This window comes from Myotis yumanensis, unplaced genomic scaffold (assembly GCF_028538775.1).
Source record: "Myotis yumanensis isolate MYYU_CA2020_CCGP unplaced genomic scaffold, mMyoYum1.0.hap1 SCAF_22, whole genome shotgun sequence".
Classification (NCBI taxonomy): Eukaryota; Metazoa; Chordata; class Mammalia; order Chiroptera; family Vespertilionidae; genus Myotis; species Myotis yumanensis.
Window position 1 is genome coordinate 536,451 of NW_027223773.1, and position 21,877 is coordinate 558,327.

Consider the following 21,877-nt stretch of genomic DNA (forward strand, 5'->3'; position numbering starts at 1 on the left):
CTCCTTCCACCTCCTGTCCGAGGCCACCGGCCGGCAGGGTGCCGCGCAGCTGTCACAAACAGGCCCCGAGGGGGCACATGGGGGGAGCCCTGCCCCCGCAGCGTCGCCTCCTCTCCCTGGACCCCCAACAGACCAAGCTTCCCCCCAAGCTGCCGGCAGCCCTTCCCTGCTTGTCTCCTCCTCCAGGAAGAGGCAGAGGCGAGGACACTCATCTGTGAAGATTCCTTTACTTCCTAGAAAAATACACGCGTCATCTGAGGGCCGCTCGCCGGGCGGTGCCTGAGGGGCAGCCCTGGGCCGCGTGAGGAGTATTAAATAGTCGGGGGAGGTGGGCTCTAAAAAACCCGTTTCTCCCATTTCTAGAAAAAAAAGAGGAACAGACTGCCATCGGCCTGGCTTCGGTGCATGTGTGTGCACATGCGTGCACCTGTGTGCGTGTACACGGACGGCTGGGGGAGGACCCGTCATGCACAGGCGGGCGGAGGGACGACCTGGCAGGGCCGTAGTGTTGCCCTGGGAGGGAGGGCCCTGGGCGGGCAGCGAGGCTCCCTCAGTCCCGCTGAGACCCAGGCGTCTGAGGCAGAAGCTACTCTCAGGGTTCACGTCAGGGCCCTGGAGCGTGAACGCTGTTGTAGAGCACGGACAGCCGGCTCCCGGGCTCCAAGGGGGCAGACGCCCGTGAACACGTCCTCCTGGCAGCAGTGTTTCCGACTGGCCAGCAGAGGACGCTGGGAACTGGCAGGCGGGGGAGGAGCAGGTGGGGGAGGTGGTAGACGGGCGTCTCCTGGGGATGGTGGGAGTGTCCTGTTCCAACATCACGGAGTGACAGCACGAGGAGCTCGGCCTCCACGGTCGCCAGGTCACTGTGAGGCCAAGGGCCTTGGCCAGGAGGCAGCTGGAGGCGGAGGAGAGCACAGCTCCAGGCCGCAGGGCGGCACACGGCGGGGGGGGGGGGCCGGGCCCAGTGCCGGGCCGGCTCCTAGATGCCGATGGCCTGCAGCACCCGCCTCTCGCTGTCGCTGAGGTGGCCCGAGAACACCACGTAGCAGGGCTGCTGCGCGAACTGACACAGGAAGTCCGTGAGGTACGCCTGCAGGGAGCAGAGGGCAGCGCCGGCTAGACACCAGGCGTCCAGCACCCAGGGGTGGCCGCCCGCACTCTCGGATCTGGTTTAGGTCCAACTGGGAAGCACCCTCTCCCCGGACCTTCACCGCAGCCTCCGAAGTGGACCCAGCCCGGCCGGCCTAGGCACCAGGAGGTCACGGTTCGAGTCCTGTCAGGGCACAGGCCTGGGTTGCAGGCTTGATCCCCAGTAGAGGGCGTGCAGGAGGCAGCCGACCCATGATTCTCATCGATTCTCATCATTGATGTTTCTCCCTCCCTCCCTCCCTCCCTCTCTTAAATCAATGGAGACATATTAAGAAAAAATTATTTTAAAAAGCGTAACCACATTGTGGTATAAAACACGAAGCAAAGCCCCACCCCACCCCACGCCCCCAGCAAGACAGGAACTCGGCCCAAGGCCGCAGGATGAACAGGCGCGGGGAGCCTGGCTCCTGTGCCCTCACCTGCAGGTCCACCTGGTAGAGGGGGTCCTTCAAGGCGTCGGGGTCGTCGTCCTCGTCGTCCTCGTAGTAGTCCTCCTCTGTCAGACACACGGGGTGGGGGTGGGGGTTTCAGGCAGGCGCCCAGCCCTTGAGCACCGCCGGCGGTGGGGGGTGGGGGTGGGCAGGGCGCTCACCGTATTTACTTGTGGCGAGGATGTCGGACAGGAGCTGGCCCGCTAAGCCCCCGCCCTCCTCCTCGTCCTCCTGGTCCTCCTCCTCGTCCTCCCACATGTCGTTGGAGTCGTCTGCTTGGGGAGGAAAAGCAGCTGCAGCCACACACACGTCCCACCCCAACGTGAGCAGGTGCGATGGGTCCGTCTGTGACTGCGGCCTGCACCCCCCACGGGCAAACCGGGCGGCAAATCCCCAGGAAGCTTGAAGGAAGGGCGGGTGTTGCGGGGGGGGTGGGTACGACGATGACTGAGGCTGGGACGCTCTGGGAGAGCCACCGCAGGCGGGCGGATGCAGGGTCCCTGGGAGGCGGGCAGAGCACCTTGGCCCCACTCCGCGGGGGCGGTCTGGCGGGCAGCGTTGGCCTCCATGACGCTGGACAGCTCGTTGATGATCAGCTTCAGGATCTTGACCAGCAAAGGAATGTTTGTCCAGCGCTCGGGGTCTGGGGGAAAGAAGAGGCTTCGATTCAGACTCGGCTCCCAGCCACGCCGTCCTGCAGGGATGCTCAGCAGTTCACCCGCCAGCTCCTGCTTCCAGACCGCACCCAGGCGCTCCATCAGCAGCCACCGGTGACCCCCCTCCTCTGCCCGGTGCCGCCACAGGTCAGAGTTCAGGAATGAAAGGAGGCAGGTTTCGCCGATAGAGCTGGGGCACCAGGTAGGGGCCTGGAGCCGAGCACCCTGCAGGTCAGGCACACTCACTGCCTACAAGGCATGGGGGTCAGAGGCCGAAGCCGGCCGATAACCAAGACTGGACTTGGCCCCGAAGCCCAGGAGCTGGAAGCAGGGCCCCTGGTGCCGAGACAGCGCCTGCCATCTCAGCGGAGGGAGGGAGGCCACTGTGCGGACCCCCTGCTCCTCACCAGGCCGCCACCCACAGTGCCCCGCCTCCCGTCTCCCCGCGTCACCCACTCTTGGCGGCCTTGGCGCGGGTGCGGACGCCCTCGTCCACGCTGTAGATCTCCTCGCCCTTCACGCGGATATCCTGCAGCCGCTTGTCGTCCGTGTTGATGCCGTGCTGGAGCAGCTTGCACAGGGCCACGGAGCTGCAGGGCACGCGGGACGCCTCAGCCACCGCCCGAGGCCACCCACGGAGACGAGCTCCACGTCCGAGACTCTGACGTGAAAGCAGAGCTCGGGTGGGCGAGTCCCCAGGGCCGCTGGGAGGTGCGCTGGGCACAGAGCCGGGCACAGAGCCGGGCGGGGGCAGGCTGGCCACGGAGGAAGCCCCGCCCACTGTGGCCAACGTGACGTCGGCATCGGGAACGTCAGGGACAGTCGGGGCGGAGCAGCCGCAGAGACCAGGGGCAGCGCCAGGAGACCCACCTGACTTTGCCCTCGTACTGGCCGTAGAACAGGTGCTGCCGGCTCGTCCACTCGGCCATCACGAACTCCAGGGCGGGCTTGCCGGTGGGCCCGGGCAGGCTGCACAGGAACTCCAGGAGGGGCTCCAGCTGGGTGTGCACCAGGTGGGCGAACACCATGATCAGGGACTGGGAGCGAGAGGGAGGCCGCGTCAGGACACACGGACACGGAGCCTCCTTGACCAGGAACCGCCTGTTCTCAGGGCGGGCGGAGCGCAGTCACCGGGAGCAGCGTGGACGGCCCCTCACCCCCGGGCGGCCCGCCCTCACCTGCATGACGCTCAGCGTCTCCGCCTGCTGCATCTTGCTGAGGATGGCGCGCAGGATCTGGTCCAGGTTCTCGCCCAGCTCCCGCCCGGCCTTGTTGATGAGGGTGGAGACCAGGCGGCCCACGAAGGCGGCGGTGAACTCGGAGGTGCGGGGGTCCAGCAGCTGGCTCACCACCTGCATCACGTACCACAGCCCGCTGTGGCCCTGCTCGTCGTGCCACTGCGCCACCTGCTCCAGCGCCACCGACACGTAGGCCCGCAGGCACTCTCCGCCGTTCTGGGGACACAGGGGCGGGGCCGAGGTCAGCGGCAAGGGACAGACGCCCGGGGTCTGCACAGGCGGGGCTGGCGCTCCGGGCTCACGCCTCCTCTGAGCGGGACCTGGTCTCCTGGGGGCTCCCCTCAGACACAGACAGAGACACAGACACAGACACCACGGTCCCCGCCCCGGCTGTTCAGCCCTCCAAGACGCACACGCTGGCCTCCAGGGAAGCGGCCCAGCAGACGGAGTTTTAAGCGTAAGGCCCACTGGGCGCGGGAACACACCTGCCTCAGGCACAGCATCAGGGGCGGCAGGCAGCTCAGGTCCCCAAGCCCATCTCCTGGACTTTACTCAGAGAACCATCCAGAAAGACTCCCTCCCGGCCCAGGTCTGTGTCTGTGGGCCTGTCAGCACGCAGTACCTGCATGGTGGCGTTGTCGTCCGTGTGCAGGGTGCACTGCGCCACCGCGGGGAACGCCTGGCAGATGAGCAGCTGGGACAGCGGCGGCTTCGTGCTGCGCACCACGGTGGTCAGGATGTCGATGGCTGTCTGAAGGAGGAGGGGGGTCAGAGCCTCGGGCGGGAAGGGCAGCAGCCCGGAGAGAGCTCGCTAAGAAAGAAGGGACCACGCGACGGCGGCGTGTGCTCCCAGCCTCCTCACGGGGCTCCCTTGACGGCCGCGGGGCCGTGCGGCATCCGGCCGTGTGGGGCAGCAGGTAGCGCGCGCAGTGTGTCAACAGATAAGGCGCCTCTGAAACAGCCATTTTCCTGGACCCTCAAGAACCACCCCTTCCTGAGGGCAGAGCAGCTGGTGAGCTCACACCTGCTCATTCACACCCACCCACACCCACCTGCTCACACATACACCCACCTGCTCACACACACACACACACACACACACCTGCTCACACACACACACACCTGCTCACACACACACCCACCTGCTCACACACACACCCACCTGCTCACACACACACACACACACCTACCCACCTGCTCACACACACACACACCCACCTGCTCACACACACACACCCACCTGCTCACACACACACACCCACCTGCTCACACACACACCCACCTGCTCACACACACACACCTGCTCACACACACACCCACCTGCTCACACACACACACACCTGCTCACACACACACACACCTGCTCACACACACACCCACCTGCTCACACACACACACACCCACCTGCTCACACACACACACCCACCTGCTCACACACACACACCCACCTGCTCACACACACACCCACCTGCTCACACACACACACCTGCTCACACACACACCCACCTGCTCACACACACACACACCTGCTCACACACACACCCACCTGCTCACACACACACACACACACCTACCCACCTGCTCACACACACACACACCTGCTCACACACACACCCACCTGCTCACACACACACACACCCACCTGCTCACACACACACACCCACCTGCTCACACACACACACCCACCTGCTCACACACACACCCACCTGCTCACACACACACACCTGCTCACACACACACCCACCTGCTCACACACACACACACCTGCTCACACACACACACACCTGCTCACACACACACCCACCTGCTCACACACACACACCCACCCACCTGCTCACACACACACCCACCTGCTCACACCACCCACCCACTCCTGCACTGCGTGGCTCTGCGCCCACTCACCGCGCACAGCCCTGCGGGGAGTTTGTCTGCTGGCGCCTGCATGATGCTGACCAGCGTGGGGATCAGCCGCATCTGCATGGGGCCCTGGCAGGCTTCGATCTGGGACAGCTCCTTGAAGATGTCCTGAGCCAGCAAGGCGACGACGGGATCTGAGGCGACAAGGCAACAGGACCCGCCCGCCGGTCTGCACACGCCGCTGGCTAGCGACGCCTGGTGTGCGGCCCTAACCTAGCGAGCAGCGTCTGCGTGGAGGACACGCCACACAGCCGGGACCTAGCGGGACCACGTGAGCCACCTGGAAGAACAGGAGAGATGCCACCTCCAGAGGCACACGGCCTCCCGGGCCGCGGGCTCACCCTACAACCACTCGGCTCTTCCTGAGCCAGTCCTGACGCCTTTATTCTCGTGGAGCCCGACTGGACTGAGGAACAGGTGCGGCCGTGCTGGGCGGGAGCCGTGCGGCGAGGGCCACCCGAGGGTGCAGTGTGGATGCCTCCCAGGCCACGCTCCCACGTGAAAAGCCATCACCCCGACGTGCAGTGATCCCCGAGCACCCCGAGCCCCAACACCGGAGCCCCCTCTTCACAATCAAACACCCTCGGCCTTTTCTCTGATGATAAAGTACAGACGACACGCACGACAGAGGAGTCGCGCAGAACGTGCTTTAAGCGTTAAAGGAAAGAAACCCCGTCACCCACCGCCTGGCAGCCACTGCCCCAACACTGACGTCTACGTACAGACGTTACACACACCCTTTCCGAACACAAACCAAACCGGGCGTCAGCCTGTGCGTTCTGGAAAAGCTATTACTTATTATCACGTAAACAGTCTCAGTGCTTTAAGAATTCCCCTGACATTTAATATTTACGGCATAAACGAATCCTTTTCTACGTCCACATTTTTGCTGCTATAAAGGCGAGAGGAACCCCCTGTTCATCTGTCCTCACCACCCCACCCCTCCCCACGCCGGTCCTACGAGGGGGTGAGACCCCGAGAGCAGGAGCCCTCCTTCCCAGCTCTGCTAGCCGGCAGCCCGCGCTTGCCTAGGGTGTGGAAGAGCATCTCCCCAGGGGCAGGTCTGCTCCAGGCCCCGGCTGGCAGGCCTGCGGCGCCCTCCCTGGTGGCATACCGTTGCTGTACTTGAGGAAGATGGCGATGGTGAAGGGGCAGATCTTGCTCTCCACGCTGGCTGTGAACTCGGGGTCCACTGTGCACACGATGCACAGGGTCTCCATCACCAGGTTGAGGACCTCGGAGCTGAACTGCGCGGCCAGGTGAATGAGGCCGTCCAGCACGCTGGGCAGGAAGGGCTGGAGGACATGCGTGCTCTCCGAGGCTTTCAGTTGGTCACAGTAACTGGGGAGACACAGAAGCAGGAATTACTTCCTCCCAGGGACGGGTCCCTGGTGGCGTTCCCACGGTGCCTCGTGCTCAAGAACCTGCGTCAGAGACAGGGCCGCCACGGCTGTCGCTAAGTGCTCTTGCCCAGGCTGGGGTGGCCCAGCTGGTTCGAGCGCCATCCTGTACACCAAAGGGGCGGGTTCAAGCCCCGGTTGAGGCACATGCGGGAGGCAACTGATGGATGTTTCTCTCTCTCAAATCAATTTAAAAAGTTGCGGTACTAAGGTAAAAAAAGTTTAAAAAATTGTGTCTTGCCCTGGCTGGGTTGGCTCAGTGGATAGAGTGTGGGCCTGCAGACTGAAGGATCCCAGGTTCGATTCCGGTCAAGGACACAAGCCCAGCTTGCAGGCTTGATCCCCAGTGAGAGGTATGAGGAGGCAGCCGATCAGTGATTCGCTCTCATCTTTCTCTCTCTCTCTCTCTCTCTCTCTCTCTCTCTCGCCCCCCCTCCCTCCCTTCTCTGAAATCATTTAAGAAATATATTTAAAAAAAAGAGAAAGGAATGAACTACAGTGCATGTTAATCCATCATGGATTAACATCAAAATCACTGTGTTGGGCAAGAATTCAGACCCTCAGACACACACACACACGCACACACACACCCCGTGTCTTATGACCATGCTCCGCGCCAGCTGCTGTGTTCCCAGGTCCACCACGACCAGCGAAGCCGTGGTTTGACCCCCAATCGCCCAGAGCCTCGCCTTCGGTCAGACCCCGATGCTCACGGCCGGCCTGCTCTGACCCCCTTCTTTAGAGCTGGTCTGCCACATGGCCTGGGGGTCACCGTGTTCTCCGGGGTCTCCCAGCGCCCACGGGCACTTCTGTCCGCGATGGAGGCCCGAGCGAGACGTCGGAGGAGCCCCCTTGCTGACACGTGTCCCAGTGCACAGCCGCCCTCTCAAGAGGCAGGACGCAGGCAGGGGCAAGACAAACTGGCTTTAGGACTCCAGGGAGATTTCAGGGTTCAAGTTGGACTTTAAAAGACTCCTTCAAACCACAAGGGTCCCTCTGGGCCGGGCAGGGGTGTCCGTGAATGACCAGGGGGTCCTGGTCTACAGCTGCTGCTAGGCCACACCGCCCGCATGTGGAGGCAGCGACCCCCACGACGGCCGGCTCTCCTCTTGTACTTCATGTGCTGCCCTCGGGCCATTTCTCTCAGAGCCTCGGCGGCGTGGTCTCTGCAGAGAAGGGCCCAGCGGGCAGGTCCCGGCCGGGGTGGTTCACAGGGAGCCAGGAGCAAGGGAGCGGGACACGCTTCTGGGACGCTTCCTCCATCCAGTCCACAGAACAGCTTCACGAAGAACCTCCAGCAGCAAAATCCACTGGCAACTGCGGTTCGGGGCTCAGCTCTGAGTAACGTTCTCTTAAAGAGCTGGTGTCACCTAGGGCGGCGTACTCACCCCCAGATGGCTCTCACGGCCGAGATCCGCACGGACGGGGGCTGCGTCTCATGAAGGCCACTAACTGTTGCCTGCAGGAACTGCTGGATCAATTCAGGGGACATAGCGACAGTGAACCGACTGGCAGCCCAGAGTGCCCGACCCAGGAGGAAGGGAGACACTGGGAGGGAGAGAGAGCAATTAGGGGCTGGACACCACCGTCTGCGACCCCTGCCCCCCCCTCCGCGCTCGTCACTCACGGGAACCATGTACCAGAGACAACTCGGGAGAGAGACAAGACCGCCTCTCACCGTTGGCAAAGCAGACCGGAGCGCTTCAGACTGAACCCCCCAACTCCCCCGCTCTCCTCACCCCCACTCCAAGCAGCCCTCCGCACGCCTCCCCACTGCCAGGCTGTCCTACTCTTGGGCCACTGCTGGACACCACACACCACAGCTCTCCTTCTTGTACTTAGAACATGCCCACAGATGCCAGTCTACCGAGTCTCGGGCACCTTGGTTAGCACAGAGCTCAAGGCCTCGAGGCCAGTGACTCAGCATGACCTGCCTCCCCAGGCATCCAGCTCAGCTCCCGTCTGCTCACTCCCTCTCCGAGCGCACAGGGCAGCTCCCCAAAGGCTACGCGATGTGCGAACCACGGCTCGGACAGCTAATGGGACGGGTACATTTTAATCTCTGTTTTCACTGCCAACGTTAAAATTGACACAAAAATTCAAAGAAAAATCTCTTTGGGGTTGTTGATAATTAAAAATGGCTGGTATAGAAAAGCTTTTAGCCATAGAGAGGCTAATAAACCTTACATATTAAACCTTCCCCAGTCGGAACACTGAATACTCTCAAATCTCCATGAATTTTTAAAGACTGTTTGCTAGGGCAAATGCTACAAAAATGTGCTTAAGGGTCTGAGCAGTCCCACCGCTTTCCCTGGACGCGTATCACATGCCTCGCCAGGAGGCACCACGGGTAGAAGCTGCAAGGACGCGCCTGCTACTCAGACCTCACGTCAGGGCGAGGAAGCAGCATTCACCAGCCTGGGCAGCACAGTTGGAGGGAAAGGGACCTCCCTACAGGCCGGCCCAGAGGTTCAGCCGCCTCAGCTCTGACTCAGAGCCCGGGGTGAGGGCGAGGCCGACGCTGCCCCTCCAGCCAGAGCACTGGCCTCGGGGGTGCTCCCCAGGGCGTCCATGGAGGGGAGGGGAGTGAGGGACCGGGCTGCAGCCAGCACGCCGTGTCCCTGACGTCCACAGGAGGGGGTGGGCAGTGTGTGTGGGTCTGGGGGGCGGAGGGGAGTCGACACCTGGGCAGAGGCCAAGGAGCCAGAGACACGCGAGGGCGTCCCCACCGCTCCGCAGGGCTGGGAATGCGGGAAAACGGCCGCGTTTCTCCAAGGCAAGTGCTAACGTGGTCGGAGGGCAGGACACGGGATGAGGAGAATATTGGCCAAGAATAACAGGAAACAAACAGGAAGACTGGGCCTGACTCAGACGGCCGAGGGGCGACAGGACAACAGAGCGGAGCCCAGGCCAGCCCTCGAGGCGCAGCCAGCCTCATCCTGCTCGAGCGCCAGAGCAGCGCTGGTTTGAGAGTCGTGCTGAGGCCGCGGGGCTCCTGCTGCTGAGGTGAGCCCGGGCCGGGGCTGTCTGAGGGCTCCGGGAGCTCAAGCTCCAGGTGGGAAGAACGGGCCCCAGAGGAGTGTGACCTGGCTCACCCACCTCCAGGAACAAGGCACGGAGGCAGGTCTCAGGCCGCCGGCGGCCTGCGGAGCCATACCTGCGAGGTTGAGGTCGGCCAGGACCACGCTGGTCAGGAACCCGTGCATGTCGAAGTGGACCCGGCCGCTCTTGACGCTGTCGGTGAGGATGGACTTCACCGAGCCCAGCGCCAGCATGCAGGCCTCGTGGATCTTCCACCTGCAGGGACAGCACTGCTGGTGACCAGGCCGCGCCGGACGATCCAGCAGGAAAGGGCGCTCCAGCCCGACCCTCCCCCGCAACCTGGAGCGAACATTCAGCCAGTTTCCTAGTTAAACGAAGCCGCGTTCTCCTCTCTCGGCTTTTAGAATAACAGCATCTGAGCGGACTGCCGGGCGGGGTGGGGGTGGGGGTGGGGGGGTGGGACGGGACCTGCTCTAAAACCAGTCACAGGCGGCCGAGGCCCCTGCGCTCCAGGCAGCGCCCCACGGCCCGCTCACCAGTGCTCGGCGCCGCTGTTCTTGGTCTGCTCGGCTTCCTGTAAGTGCCGAGTGGCCGCGGCAGCCAGGGCGGCTGCGCTCTCGCCCTGGAAATCCGTGGCCACGGCCTGGGGAGACAGGAGACGGGCTCATGTGTCTGTGCAAGCAAACCCGCTTTAGCTGCAAATGCGATTGCGCTGAATGGTCAGTCTTCACACACAGGCGTCCCCGAGGTGTCCTGGACACACCCCAGGTGCAGGCCTGAGGGGACAGAGTGGCGTCTCTGTGGCTGCAGGGCCCGCCCTGGGAAAGGCTCACCTGCTACAGGGGCTTGGTGTGGCCTTTCTCAGGTGCCCAGAAAACTAAAGGGTGAGCAGAATTCACCAACCACGGGGACAACCCTCCACTCAGCCGGGGCAGCTTCGCAGATCGGGGGCCTAGAGACCCCCGAGCCCTCGTCAGAGCCGGAGACGAGGGGCAGCTGCCGGGGCCGTCCCCACCTCCTAACCTCACTACACGGCCTCTGACCATCCAGAGCCCACTGAGTGGATGGGTCGGAAATGTCCTGCTGACCCAGCAGCAATGACCTGGGAATTCCTGACCCTCCAACTTCACCTGAGATCCTCCCTCGTTACCCCAACACCTGGGATAGAGCTGCCCACCCTCTGCCTGCTGGGCGGGGCGTCTCTCCAAGGGGGGAGCCGAGGACCGCGAAGCTGCCGCCGTGTCGGGCAGCCCTTACCAGCAGCAGGTCCTGCGCGGCGATCCTGACCGTGTAGGAGAACGTGTCGTCATCCTCGTCCTCCACGAACTGCTGGGGGTTGGCCGTCCACACTTTGATCTGAAGGACCAGGAGGGAGGTCGCTGGGAGGCTGCCACCCGGCCACACGCTCCCTCTTCCCACCGCACTCGGGGGGACCTCGGCCCTTTGCTCCCTCTTTCCCCCGCACTCGGGGGGACCTCGGCCCTTTGCTCTCTTGAATAAAAGCCCAGCTTCAAGGCGCTTCTCTTTGGTGTGAGAAGTCTGAGAGGTCATCAGCGAAGGCAACACCCTTGAGGGACACTTGCTTCAGACCGGCAGGCCACCAGCTCTGCCTGTCAATCAGCTGTTACTTTTTTAAAAAATCCTCACCTGAGGATGTTCACTGATTTTAGAGGGGCAGAGAAAAACAGTGATGCGGGAGAGAAGTATCGATTGGTTGCCTCTCCTACGTGCCCTAACCAGGTCCGAACCCGCAGCCTGGATCCGTGCTGACGGGAATGGAGCGCGTGGCCTCGCGGTGCGTACGACGGTGCCCCCACCGAGCCGCACGGGCAGGGCCCTGCTCCGTGTTCAGAAGAGACCAGACCTGACGGGGTTTCATGTGAAGGTGATGTCGATGCTGGTGGCTGACATGAGTCATATGCTTGTGTCTTAAGTGCTCTGTTGTCTAATGGTGACCTCGTCTCTGTTTACAGAGAAGGGGGGGTCCTTCCGGCGAGGGCCTGGGTCGGGTCCTGCAGGGCCCAGGCCCCGGTGGCCAGGCCGCAGGGAGGAGGTACTCCCCTCGTGTCTATTTCAGAAGCAGGCGGGCGCCGGGCCCTGGCTCCTGGCGGCTCACCTGCTCCTCAGTGATCTGCATGTACAGCAGCACGTAGTAGGTCAGCTCTGGCAGGGCTTTCCGGACCGTGCTTTTGAACTTGCTGTTCTCCAGCAGCGCGTGGACAAACTCGAAAATGCTGAAGACGAGGTTTTCAAAGCCCAGGACTTCGCCTGCAGGAAGCGCAGAGACAACTGAGTGACAAGAGTGTGAAGGACAGGACGTAGCTGGGAATAAACATGATCTGTGACACTGACGCTATTCACGTCACTTGGAATACTGCTCGCCAGGGAATGGCCAGGGGACAGTAGGCTATTCCCCAGCAGGTGTGTTCTGACCTGAAGGAAAATGTCAGCCCCCGGGGCCCAGCCCAGACAGACAGAATGCCGGAGCGGCCGGGCTGGCGGGCCTGGGAGCACCGTGTCCAGTCCAGGCCCGCGACCGTGAGACTCAGGCCGCGCCCTGCTCCCACCCAGCACAGCGAAGGGAAACCCGACCGGAGAACTCGCTGAGGAGCCTCCGTGGCCGCTTTTCCTGCAGCAGCCACAGCACGCACCGTCCGAGTCCACAGGGTCCTCCACCTCCTCCGTGTAGTTGACCTCTGTCCTCACGTAAGTATGACGGAGAGTAAAGGAGTACAATCTGCTTCACACACGCTCTACAGGGAGGGTGGGCGCCCGGGGAGACACGCTAACACTAGAGCAGGGACCTGGCGAGCCGCCACCGTGGGCCGTCTAGCCCGGAAGGATATAAGGCCGCGCTCTCGGTCAGGGTGTTCCAGACGATGGGCAGGATCTGCTGCATGGAGGACACCATGTGCTTGGGGAAGTTCTTCACCAGGGCGGTCACCGCCTGTGCCAGGGAGACCACAGCAGAGGTCAGGGACAGGCGCCCTCAAGTCCCGGGCTCCCCGGCGCCGCTGCCCACCTTGAGGACTTCCATCTTAAAGCCGCTGTCGGACGTGGGCCCGTCGGGGATCTGCAGGGCCTGCACGAAGGCCTCAGTGAACTGCTGCACCACCGGGAAGATGAGGACTTTGGCTGCACCCTGAGGCCAGAGAGCGAAGTCAGCAGCGACGCGGCCCATCGGGGGCCAGGCCCCATCCACTAGCCCTCGAGGCTCCTGAGATCCTCAGGCTCCGGGCCAATCCCACGGCTAAGTCCCTGGTGGGCTCCTCCCTGCGTGGCCTCCTCGAAGCCGCTACACCAGAGCCGCTTTCCGAGCCGCCTCTGAACCCAGGGTCGGCGTTCCCAGCGAGTCCCCCACACGAGGCTGTGACACACCAGTGAGCTCGGGGTGCTCGGTGAGCAGGAGCAGGACAAGGTGTTGGAAGAAATAAGGCTCATACAGAACACTGAGCCACCCAGGCCTGACAACTACCCGGAGTCCAGTGTCCCTGCTCCCCGGGCCGTGTGCCGTCTGCAGAGCTCGCGGCCCGCAATGGGGCACCCTACCGCGAGCCCAGGGTTCCCGTACCTTTTCCAGCTCCTCCATGTTGCAGATCATATGGGCACACGTGGTGAAAATCTCCACAGCTCGGGAGCGGGTCCGGATGCCGTACACCTGGGAAAGGCACAGACAGCCGTGATGCCGCGAGACGGGGTCGTGCGCCTGTGACTGGAAGGAAAGCTGACCCCTCAATCCCGACGTGACGGGGCTCCCGGGGACGGATCCTGCCATTCAGGGAACGCAAGGCACAGAAGCTGGGACTCGCTGGAATGAGCCTTCTATGCTCACAGCCCTCGCGGGCGACCTGATGGGAAACACGGGGCCTGGCACTGCCTGCACACCCGGCACGCGGATGTGTGCGCACAGGCTGCAGCCCGCGGCGGGGACAGGGCAGGAGGCGGGGGCAGCACCCCCCCCCCCCCCCAGGCTGCGGTGTGACTGGACGAGCCTGTTCACACTTGTTAGCATGTCTACGTGAGGGACATGAACTCCTCTGAGCACCACAGTGACAGCTGCCCTCAGTGCCCAGCGGGAGCGAGCTCGGGAGGAGCGGTCAGCCCGGGGCTTCGGGCCACAGGGTGCAGGGTCTTTATCAAGGTGAGCAGTCCAGACAAGGATGGCGGTCACTCTATCTCACGTTGGGGACGGGCAGCAAACACGGCTCCCACCGGGAGGGGAGGCTGCGCGGCCTGCGGCCCGGCTCTGGGGCCTGGGCCGGGCCCTCGTACCTCGGCCATGGTGAAGATCTTGAACATCTCGGGGAGGATGACGGGGGCGACAAGGGGCATCTGTGTGTCCGTGACTTCCCGCGTGAATTCTACAAGGAAACAAGGAGTCCAGTCTGCGTGGTAGACTGTGTGTGGGAAGACGCCACACCGCCTCCAGCGGCAGCTCCCCAGCAGGAGGAACAGGCACCGACCCCGGCCTGCTGGCCTGTCCGGGAGCTACAGGCTACTTGGTAGGAGAGGAAAGGGAACAAGTCAGAGAGAGAGGAGACAGGGTGTCAGGAAAGAAACCTTCAATAGGCCCCGAGGAAAGTCTGACAGAAGCGGGTGAAGCTGGGGAGGCCGCCGTCGGAAAACTGCGTGAACCTGGTCTGTGGCCACATGTCAACGTTCAGGTGCACGTCAAGGTGTCTCCCCTTTGGTCCCAGTCCCCACACTCCCCGGCGAGCTGTCCTGATGCACATGGTGAGCTCACGAGGCTCCACCTCCGTTCTCCACGCCCCTCTCCCAGGGAACGGCACCTACTGACCTAGAAGCGTGAGCCTGCTGCCCATGGCACAGACAATGTGCCCAACGCAACCGACTGGCGGAATGAGACCCGAAGGTGAGGGGAGTGTGGGCCATGCCTCTCCCTTTAACGTCCAACACCCCCACGAGGCACCGAGCGAGCACCCTCCAGGCTCAGGAGGGAGACCCGCCACCTCTCCCTGGACCAGAAGTGCAAGCATTTCGTTCTGCTGGACTGTTCTTACCTCTGTCCTGGCTGAACTACGACCAAACACCATGTAATGAAGATGCTGACAACCATGATGGCTGAACTGACGAATGCTCACCACCCCAGTGACTGAACTGAATGCTTTACAGATGAGCTCATGTAAATGACTCGAAACGCCACTGAGGCAGACACTATATCTTAGTTTTACACACACGGAACCCAGACCCGAGGCAAAGCCAGAACCTGATCTGAATCAAGTGCTTAACCACCCGCTGCAGCCCGGCCTTGGGCGTGAGGGTTCGAGCAGCAGATGCAGAGAGCAGACGGGGCGGGAGGGGCCGTAGCCCAGCGGGTGTCACACAGGCCACGTCCTGCTGCTCGGAGCCCCCACCACAGCGCCCGGTGAAGACGACGGCCCGGCCGTGGGAGCAGGGTCCACGCCGGCAAGGGCTCCTCACCTGTCAGCACGCGCATGGCTCCGTGGACGGCGTTCAGGTCTCCGCTCACCAGCATCTCCATGAGCAGGTTGAAGAGCTGGGGCCAGGCTTCGGGCCAGTCCCAGTGGGCGATGGCCGACACGGCGTAGGCCACGCTGGAGCGCACCTTGCTGATGGACTCCCTCAGCCCGCTGGGCAGCAGCTCCCGGATGAAGATCTTCGCCTGCAGAGGAAGTGCCCGCCCTCAGACCAGCTGCGCGTGGTCAGCAGCGTCCCACCAGCTTCCGTGTTCGCCAGACTCTGCACGCGAGACACTAACCATCTCTAGTTCCTCGGAGCGTGACCCTGACCTACAGTCCACTCCCACTCCCCGCGGCCCCACCCCCGGGGCAGCCAGCACCGCAGCCCGGCTCCGCGGCCACGGACATTCACTGAATCACAAGGAATAAACGGAACCCCGTCCCCGCCGCAGGGCACACAGTGCTCGGCACCCAGGCCCGCAGCCACCATCTGCCGGGAGCCCTGCCCTGGGGACAGCCGGCGCCTCAGGGCTTCCCAGGGGCCCAGGACGGCTGCACTGCTCTGCACCCAACAGAACCGTCACTCCATTTCCTCCTCAAACAGCTCTGGGAAGTTGGAGCTTAGAAGAAAAACACGGCAGACCGGGGCCTGAAGCCGTCGGCCTGCCACCCGGGCAGTGTGTCCACAGCGCCAGCCACCGCCCGCCTCCTCGGCTCAGCCCTCCGGCCCTCCTGCTGTCCGGGCAGACTCACCCTTTCCGTAGTTTCTGGAGGCCTGAACTTCTCCGAGTGGGCACACCAGTGCGTCTCCACGTACTGCTTCAGAATGACCGACGCCAGCTGTGCAGAGAACAAGCCGTGTCCACAGCAAGAAAAGGCTTTTTCCACACGTAAACACTCCCTGCACCCGGCCCGGTCCGTTCACCCGAGGCAGCTAAATCCGGTACCAAGCCCCAGGTCACTTACAAACAAACTGGCTTTACGCTTCCTCTTTCCCACAACCAAGCTTCATGACCAAGTACAGGGAGTTCCTTATAAATCGGACCCATCAGGATGGACGTACCTGACGAATGGCCAGGGCCCCCTGGGGGTCCACGGTCAGCTCTGCCAGGTGGACACCAAATTCTGGAAGAGAGGACGGCCGTGAGTCCAAGAGGGCAGGAGCGCCGCAGCGATGGCTGAGCAAGAAGCCAGGTGCCAGCAGGGAAGGCCGCCGACAGGAGCCTGCTCCACCGAAGCACTGATGACGCCAAGATGGACCCTCCAGGGGGCGGCGGGGGGCCCGCAGGGAAGTCCCAGCACCAGGTCCCCTTCTCCATCACCACAGGCACCTTCCGCCCCTCCCTTCCCAGACGGTAGCGCCTTCCTCTGGAACCAGTGACGGATGCGGATCTAACCGAAACCTGTACCATCTGACCCCACAGAAAAAGTGGGATTTCAGGAGCTGCTCAGATACGCACCACCGGACAGGAGACGAGGCTCAGTCTAAGGAAAGCTGGCGTTCACAGGCTCAGTCCCTCAGCACAACTGCTGAAGTTAACAGTTGTCAATGAGCAATGAAAGCAGTTACCTTGATATGCATTTGGGAGGCTAAACAGCTTTTACTCCCAAAATAAAATTCAGATCCTTCAATGCAACCCCCATAAAAATCCCAATAATGGTTTTTTGTTTGTTTGTTCGTTTGCAGAAATAGAAAAATCCATCCTAAAATTAATCTGGAATCTCAAGGGAACACAAAAGACCAAAAAAGACCAAAGCTGGAGCACTCACACTTCCTGATTTCCAAACTTACCACAAACCTACAGTGACCCAAACAGGAGGTTCTGGCAGAAAGACAGACACACAGACCAAGGGGGCAGAACAGAGAGCCACATCCATGGTCATGTGACTTCTGATGGGGCACCCAGTCTGTCCGATGGGAAAGGACAGTCTTTTCAACAAATGATGCTGGACACTGGGTTCCCCAGACAAAAATGAGCTCACGGACCTAGACCCAGAGAAAGCGCAGGGAAGAACTTCACGGCACTGGGTTTGCAATGATGTCCTGTATCACCTGCCTGTCGAATAAGGTGGAATTAGAAAACGCTCTAAAGAGCACCTGCCTTTTACTGTTGCTCTATCGGGGTAGAGCAACATTCCCGCACACCCTGCTACCAAACCCCAATCCTAACCCCCTCGGAAAGGGCGGAGGACTCAGCTCCCCGACTTCAGTGCCGGGCGCTGCAGCGCGGAGGGGGTGCAGCCTGAGGTGCCGGGGCCTCTCCTCCGATGAACCCTGAAATGCTGCGCTTTCCCTCAGACGCCAGTGACAGCGAGGATGGCAACACAGGACAGGGCACCATTCCGGGACCCAGGCCCAGGACGCAGCCCCCTGGGTTCCTGGGAAGGGGGAGCCGGCGAGTCTCTCACATCATCCTCCTCCTCCTCTTCCTCCTCCTCCTCGGCTGAGAGGACGGGCTCCATTCTGGAAACGACGCAGGCAAGGCCTTTCCTGGAATCGATCAGTGGCCGCCTTCATGGCCAGGTGAACTTTGGCTCCAGCAACCTCCATTTCTGACATAACTGATTCTTAAAATCTCCACCCTGAACCCCTCAGACACACCATGCTTTCTCGTCTGTCCATTTAACAGGGAGCTGACAGCTGACCTTTGCCCTTTCCCCAAATCCCATTAGAGATTCTCCCACTTCATCTCCAAGCCTGGGGGTCATGGCCTGGCAGCCCAGGCAGGTGGCCACCTGTCCGCCTTAGGACGGACCAGCCTCCCGCGTGCGGCTCTAACAAACAGCTCATGGACGGGTGGGAGGGACGAGGACGGGGCTGCCACCGACCTGGAGCCCACGGCGCTCCGACCATCACCGAACGAGGAGCAGACACGCTCCCGATCCCCTCCCCTTCAAGTCCTGAGGAAGCCTTTCCTAGGACCAGAAGGCAAGGCCTCTCCCACGAGAATAAAACTACAACGGGAAGCAACTCAAAGCAGCGAGAATGACGTGCTCATTCATCGGCCTGCCGGGCGGGTGCATCCGGCAGAGAGCTGGACGACGGCTGGGACCCCGAGCTGCACCCTCACTCGAAGGCGGGAAGGAACCACTGACCGTGTCACGGACAGAAGGTAAGACGGGAGGCACTCTGCACCCAAAGGCCAGGGGAGGCCAGGAGAGAAGGGGGACTGCCTCGGAGGACGCGCCATCCTCCATGGAAACGAGGCCACCACGGGGTGCGTTTCCATGGTTCCCAGATAAACTCAGGGAGCGGGCGATTTAAACCCACACACAGCCTCCCAAGGGCCCCAGCAGCACGTTCAGCAGGAGGCGGGACCCAGGCTCAGCCTTCCTGCCGGGCCCAGGGCCACGTCTGCACCAGGCCCCCACCTGCCGCCCGCAGCCACGCCCCCGCTCGCAGCCACGCCCCCATCCGCAGCCACGCCCCCACCTGCCGCTCAGCCCCAGCTCAGCCCCCGCCACGCCCCCACCTACCGCCGCAGCCACGCCCCCACCCGCAGCCACGCCCCCGCCACCTGCTGGCCCGCATGCGCTCCTCCCGCCCCCCCAATCCCATGCAGAGCTCCACGTCCGTGTAGTTCTTCACGTCCAGGCCCCCGAGGAGGAGGAAGGCGAGGGGCTGGAGCCCTAGGTCTGACCTGGCCGAGAAGGACCAGGGCCCCAGGGCGGCTGCTGCCGACGGCCAACACCGGCAGGGACCACCCTTCCCTGGGAAGGCGCCAGGCCTCGGGGCTCGGGGGCAGCGGGACAGGACGGGACGGGACCACCGGGCACCCTCGGGGGAGGCCCTCGACTCCGCCCCCGAGGTGCCTGACCGCCAGGGGGCTCCCGGGCCGGTCACTTGTCCTCCCGCACACCCAGGGGGCGGGGACTCGGATGGGGACACATACGCCTGCACCTGCTGGAGCCCAAGTCGTCCCAGCAGCTCGGTCGGGGTGCGGGAGGGTGTCGGTCCCATGCGGGGGAGGCGAGTCCTGCTTTTCCTTTAGTTTTTAACATCCTTACTGACTTCAGGGAGGAGGGATGGAGGGATGGAGGGAAGCACCCATGACGGTGAGAGAGAATCCCGGGTCGGCCGCCTCCTGCAGGCCCCCCACCCCCCCGCCCCGGGGATGGAGCGCACGACCCGGGCCCGTCCCCGACCGGAAATGAATGAGCCCCGACCTCCCGGTTCAGCGGCCGACGCTCACCCACTGGGCCCCCGGCCGGGCGCGCCTCCCACGCTCCCCCCGAGACACCCCAAGTCCGGGACGCGAGGCGCGCGCGGCGCTGGGAGCGGGGCGGCGCTGGAGGGTCTCCACCGGGTGTGGGGTGCGGACGCGGCGCCCCGGCGGGCCAGGCGCGCGTCGGTGCCCGAAGGGCCCGGAGAAGGGCCCGCCCCGCCTGCAGCCGCCGCCCCCACCGCCCCGGCGCCCGCGGGACAAAGCGCGCAGACAAAGGGCGGGGGCGCCGCCCCGGAGAACGGCCCGCAGGCAGCGCGGCCGGGGCGCGGGGCGGCGCGCGGGGCTCTCCCCGACTCGCGGGCCGGGACCCAGGGCCGCCCTCGCCCGCGGCCCCCGCCGTGCACGGCGCCGCCCGCCCGGCCTCTCGGTCCAGGCGCCTGGACCACCGAGCACTGCCCGGCCTCGGCCCCCGGGCCCGACCTCGATCCGAGGGCCCGGCCTTGGCCCCCGCGGCGCCGCCACCGCCCCCGCCCCCGCCCCCGGCCCCAGCGTGTCCCGCGTCCCGGCGCCGCCCCGGCCGCCCGCCTCGCACTCACCCTCCGTCACCTCCAGCACCTTGACTTGCTCCTCCGCGGCCGCGCGCACCTCCTGCACCGGCGACAGGATGCCGGTGAGCGTGTCCACCAACACCTCCTTCAGGCCCTGGGCCACCGGCCCCGGTAGCCCCGAGGCCGCGCCCGCCGCCGCCGCCGCCATCTTGCTGCGCTCAGCCCGCCAGCCCCGCGGCCGGGCCCGCCCCCGGACGACGGCGCCCGCGCGGGGCCAATCCGCGGGGCCGCGCCTGCGCACCAGCGGTGGCGGGAGCGCCGGGCGCCCGGAGGGCGCGGCGGCCTCCGCAGACAGCGCCTCCTGCGGCGGTGATGGGAACTGCACCTTCCTCCGCCTGAGGCGGGATTCTGAGAAATTGAGCCCTAAAGCAGAATACAGGTGCGCCGGCTAATAATGCGGATTCTTTTCAATAGAGGGAGTCGCCCACGTGTGGATATGTGTGCGATGTGATATGTGTGCTGTTTTGCCGTATTGCTCCCTCAGATGACCACTTGTTCCGATCGACGGCGCACGCACTTTCTGAGCAGCCCTTCAAAACGTGCGAAGAAGCGGAAAATTGGGTCTCTGAATGGTCTGCCTCAAAACAAGAAAAGTTCTACTGGGACGGTCTCCACAAATGACCCGAAAGACGGGGGAAATGTGTAGCTGGCGAGAGACGTGACTTTGAACAAAGCACTTTTGATGTTTCTCTTGAAATTATCGTGTTTTCTTTGATGACAAAATCTGCATTATTACGGTTAATAATGCAGATTAATTATTAGCCGGCTAATACTTCGGATTGGCTATTAACCAGTTAATATTGCGGATACTGGTTAAAAATGCGGATACTGGTTAGTAATGCGGATTGACCCTTTACCGGTTAATAATGCGGGTTTTATTATTAAAAATAACCCCCCTGGACGCCCACCTGCACGCCCACCTGCATGCCCACCTGCATACCCGCCTGGATGCCCATCTGCACACCCGCCTGCACGCCCACCTGCATGCCCACCTGGACACCCACCTGGACACCCGCCTGGATGTGGGGAGTGGCCCCCAGGAGAGAGCCCCCACGTGGGAGGGTATTTCCTCCAGATAAGTCCTTATGTGACTACTGAGAAGGAATCCTGTGAGCTGAGAATGGATAACCTACCCCCCCACCCCCCTGAGACATTAAGGCTGGACATTTAAGTGGGGGGCGGGGGCTGGGAACGAGTCATTTTCTGTGGATGGACCAGCTCCAGTCTCACCAGTGACTCAAGGGATAAAGACGCTCTTGCCCGGCCGGTGTGGCTCAGTGGTTGAGCGTCAACCTATGAAGCAGGAGGTCTCGGTCCGATTCCCGGTCAGGGCACAGGCCCGGGTTAGTGCTCGATCCCCAGTGTGGGGCATGCAGGAGGCAGCCGGTCCATGATTCTCTCGCATCATGGATGTTTCTATCTCCCTCTCCCTCTCCCTTCCTCTCTAAAATCAATAAAATATAGACAAAATCAAACAGAAGGAGGGCGGGGGTCTAGCTGGGGTTGGAATTCATTTTTTAAAAGATTGTCTATTTAAAAAAAAGGGGGGGGGGCAAATGGCCACCCACAGTCTCACCTTCCAGACCAAGGCCTGGGCTGCAAGATGAACGGAGACAGAAATCAGACAGAGAAGGGGCTGGAGAGCAGAGTGGACAATTCAGGAGATAACTTTATTGAAATGCAAATGGCATCGGAACAGGGGAGCCTTGCTGGGCAGAGACGTGCCCCGGGGGCAGAGGGCCCAGATTTTGGGGTGGAGGGGGGCCCTTCAGCGGGGCCCTGGGCGAGGATTTAACTGTCAACCAATTTGTGACATAGAACGGATTCCT

The 21,877-nt window shown here is 62.8% G+C and overlaps 1 protein-coding gene across 1 annotated transcript; it reads right to left on the reverse strand.

Moving 5' to 3' along the window:
* Positions 1 to 213: 213 nt before the first annotated feature.
* On the reverse strand, positions 214 to 20,210 carry IPO9 (importin 9). The gene is made up of 24 exons (XM_070401392.1): positions 20,037 to 20,210; positions 16,338 to 16,399; positions 16,028 to 16,114; positions 15,276 to 15,477; positions 14,106 to 14,194; positions 13,405 to 13,491; positions 12,856 to 12,975; positions 12,680 to 12,780; positions 12,485 to 12,543; positions 11,950 to 12,101; positions 11,091 to 11,189; positions 10,370 to 10,476; positions 9,949 to 10,088; positions 8,180 to 8,339; positions 6,506 to 6,732; positions 5,377 to 5,525; positions 4,097 to 4,225; positions 3,415 to 3,690; positions 3,107 to 3,273; positions 2,693 to 2,826; positions 2,101 to 2,223; positions 1,742 to 1,852; positions 1,569 to 1,645; positions 214 to 1,090 (listed from the first exon to the last, which is right to left on the reverse strand). Exons 1-24 carry the CDS (start codon positions 20,194 to 20,196, stop codon positions 980 to 982), a joined length of 3,129 nt encoding a protein of 1,042 aa, XP_070257493.1. The 5' UTR covers positions 20,197 to 20,210; the 3' UTR covers positions 214 to 979.
* Positions 20,211 to 21,877: the final 1,667 nt, after the last annotated feature.

Excerpts from the sequence above, each read along its gene's own strand:
- IPO9 (XM_070401392.1), bottom strand. The coding sequence starts at position 20,196 with ATGGCGGCGGCGGCGGCGGGCGCGGCCTCGGGGCTACCGGGGCCGGTG. Across the intron at positions 6,733-8,179 it reads GCCGTGAGAGCCATCTGGGG|TTACTGTGACCAACTGAAAG; the intron begins GTGAGTACGCCG and ends GTGTCTCCCCAG. Across the intron at positions 2,827-3,106 it reads CAGTACGAGGGCAAAGTCAG|CTCCGTGGCCCTGTGCAAGC; the intron begins GTGGGTCTCCTG and ends CGTGCCCTGCAG.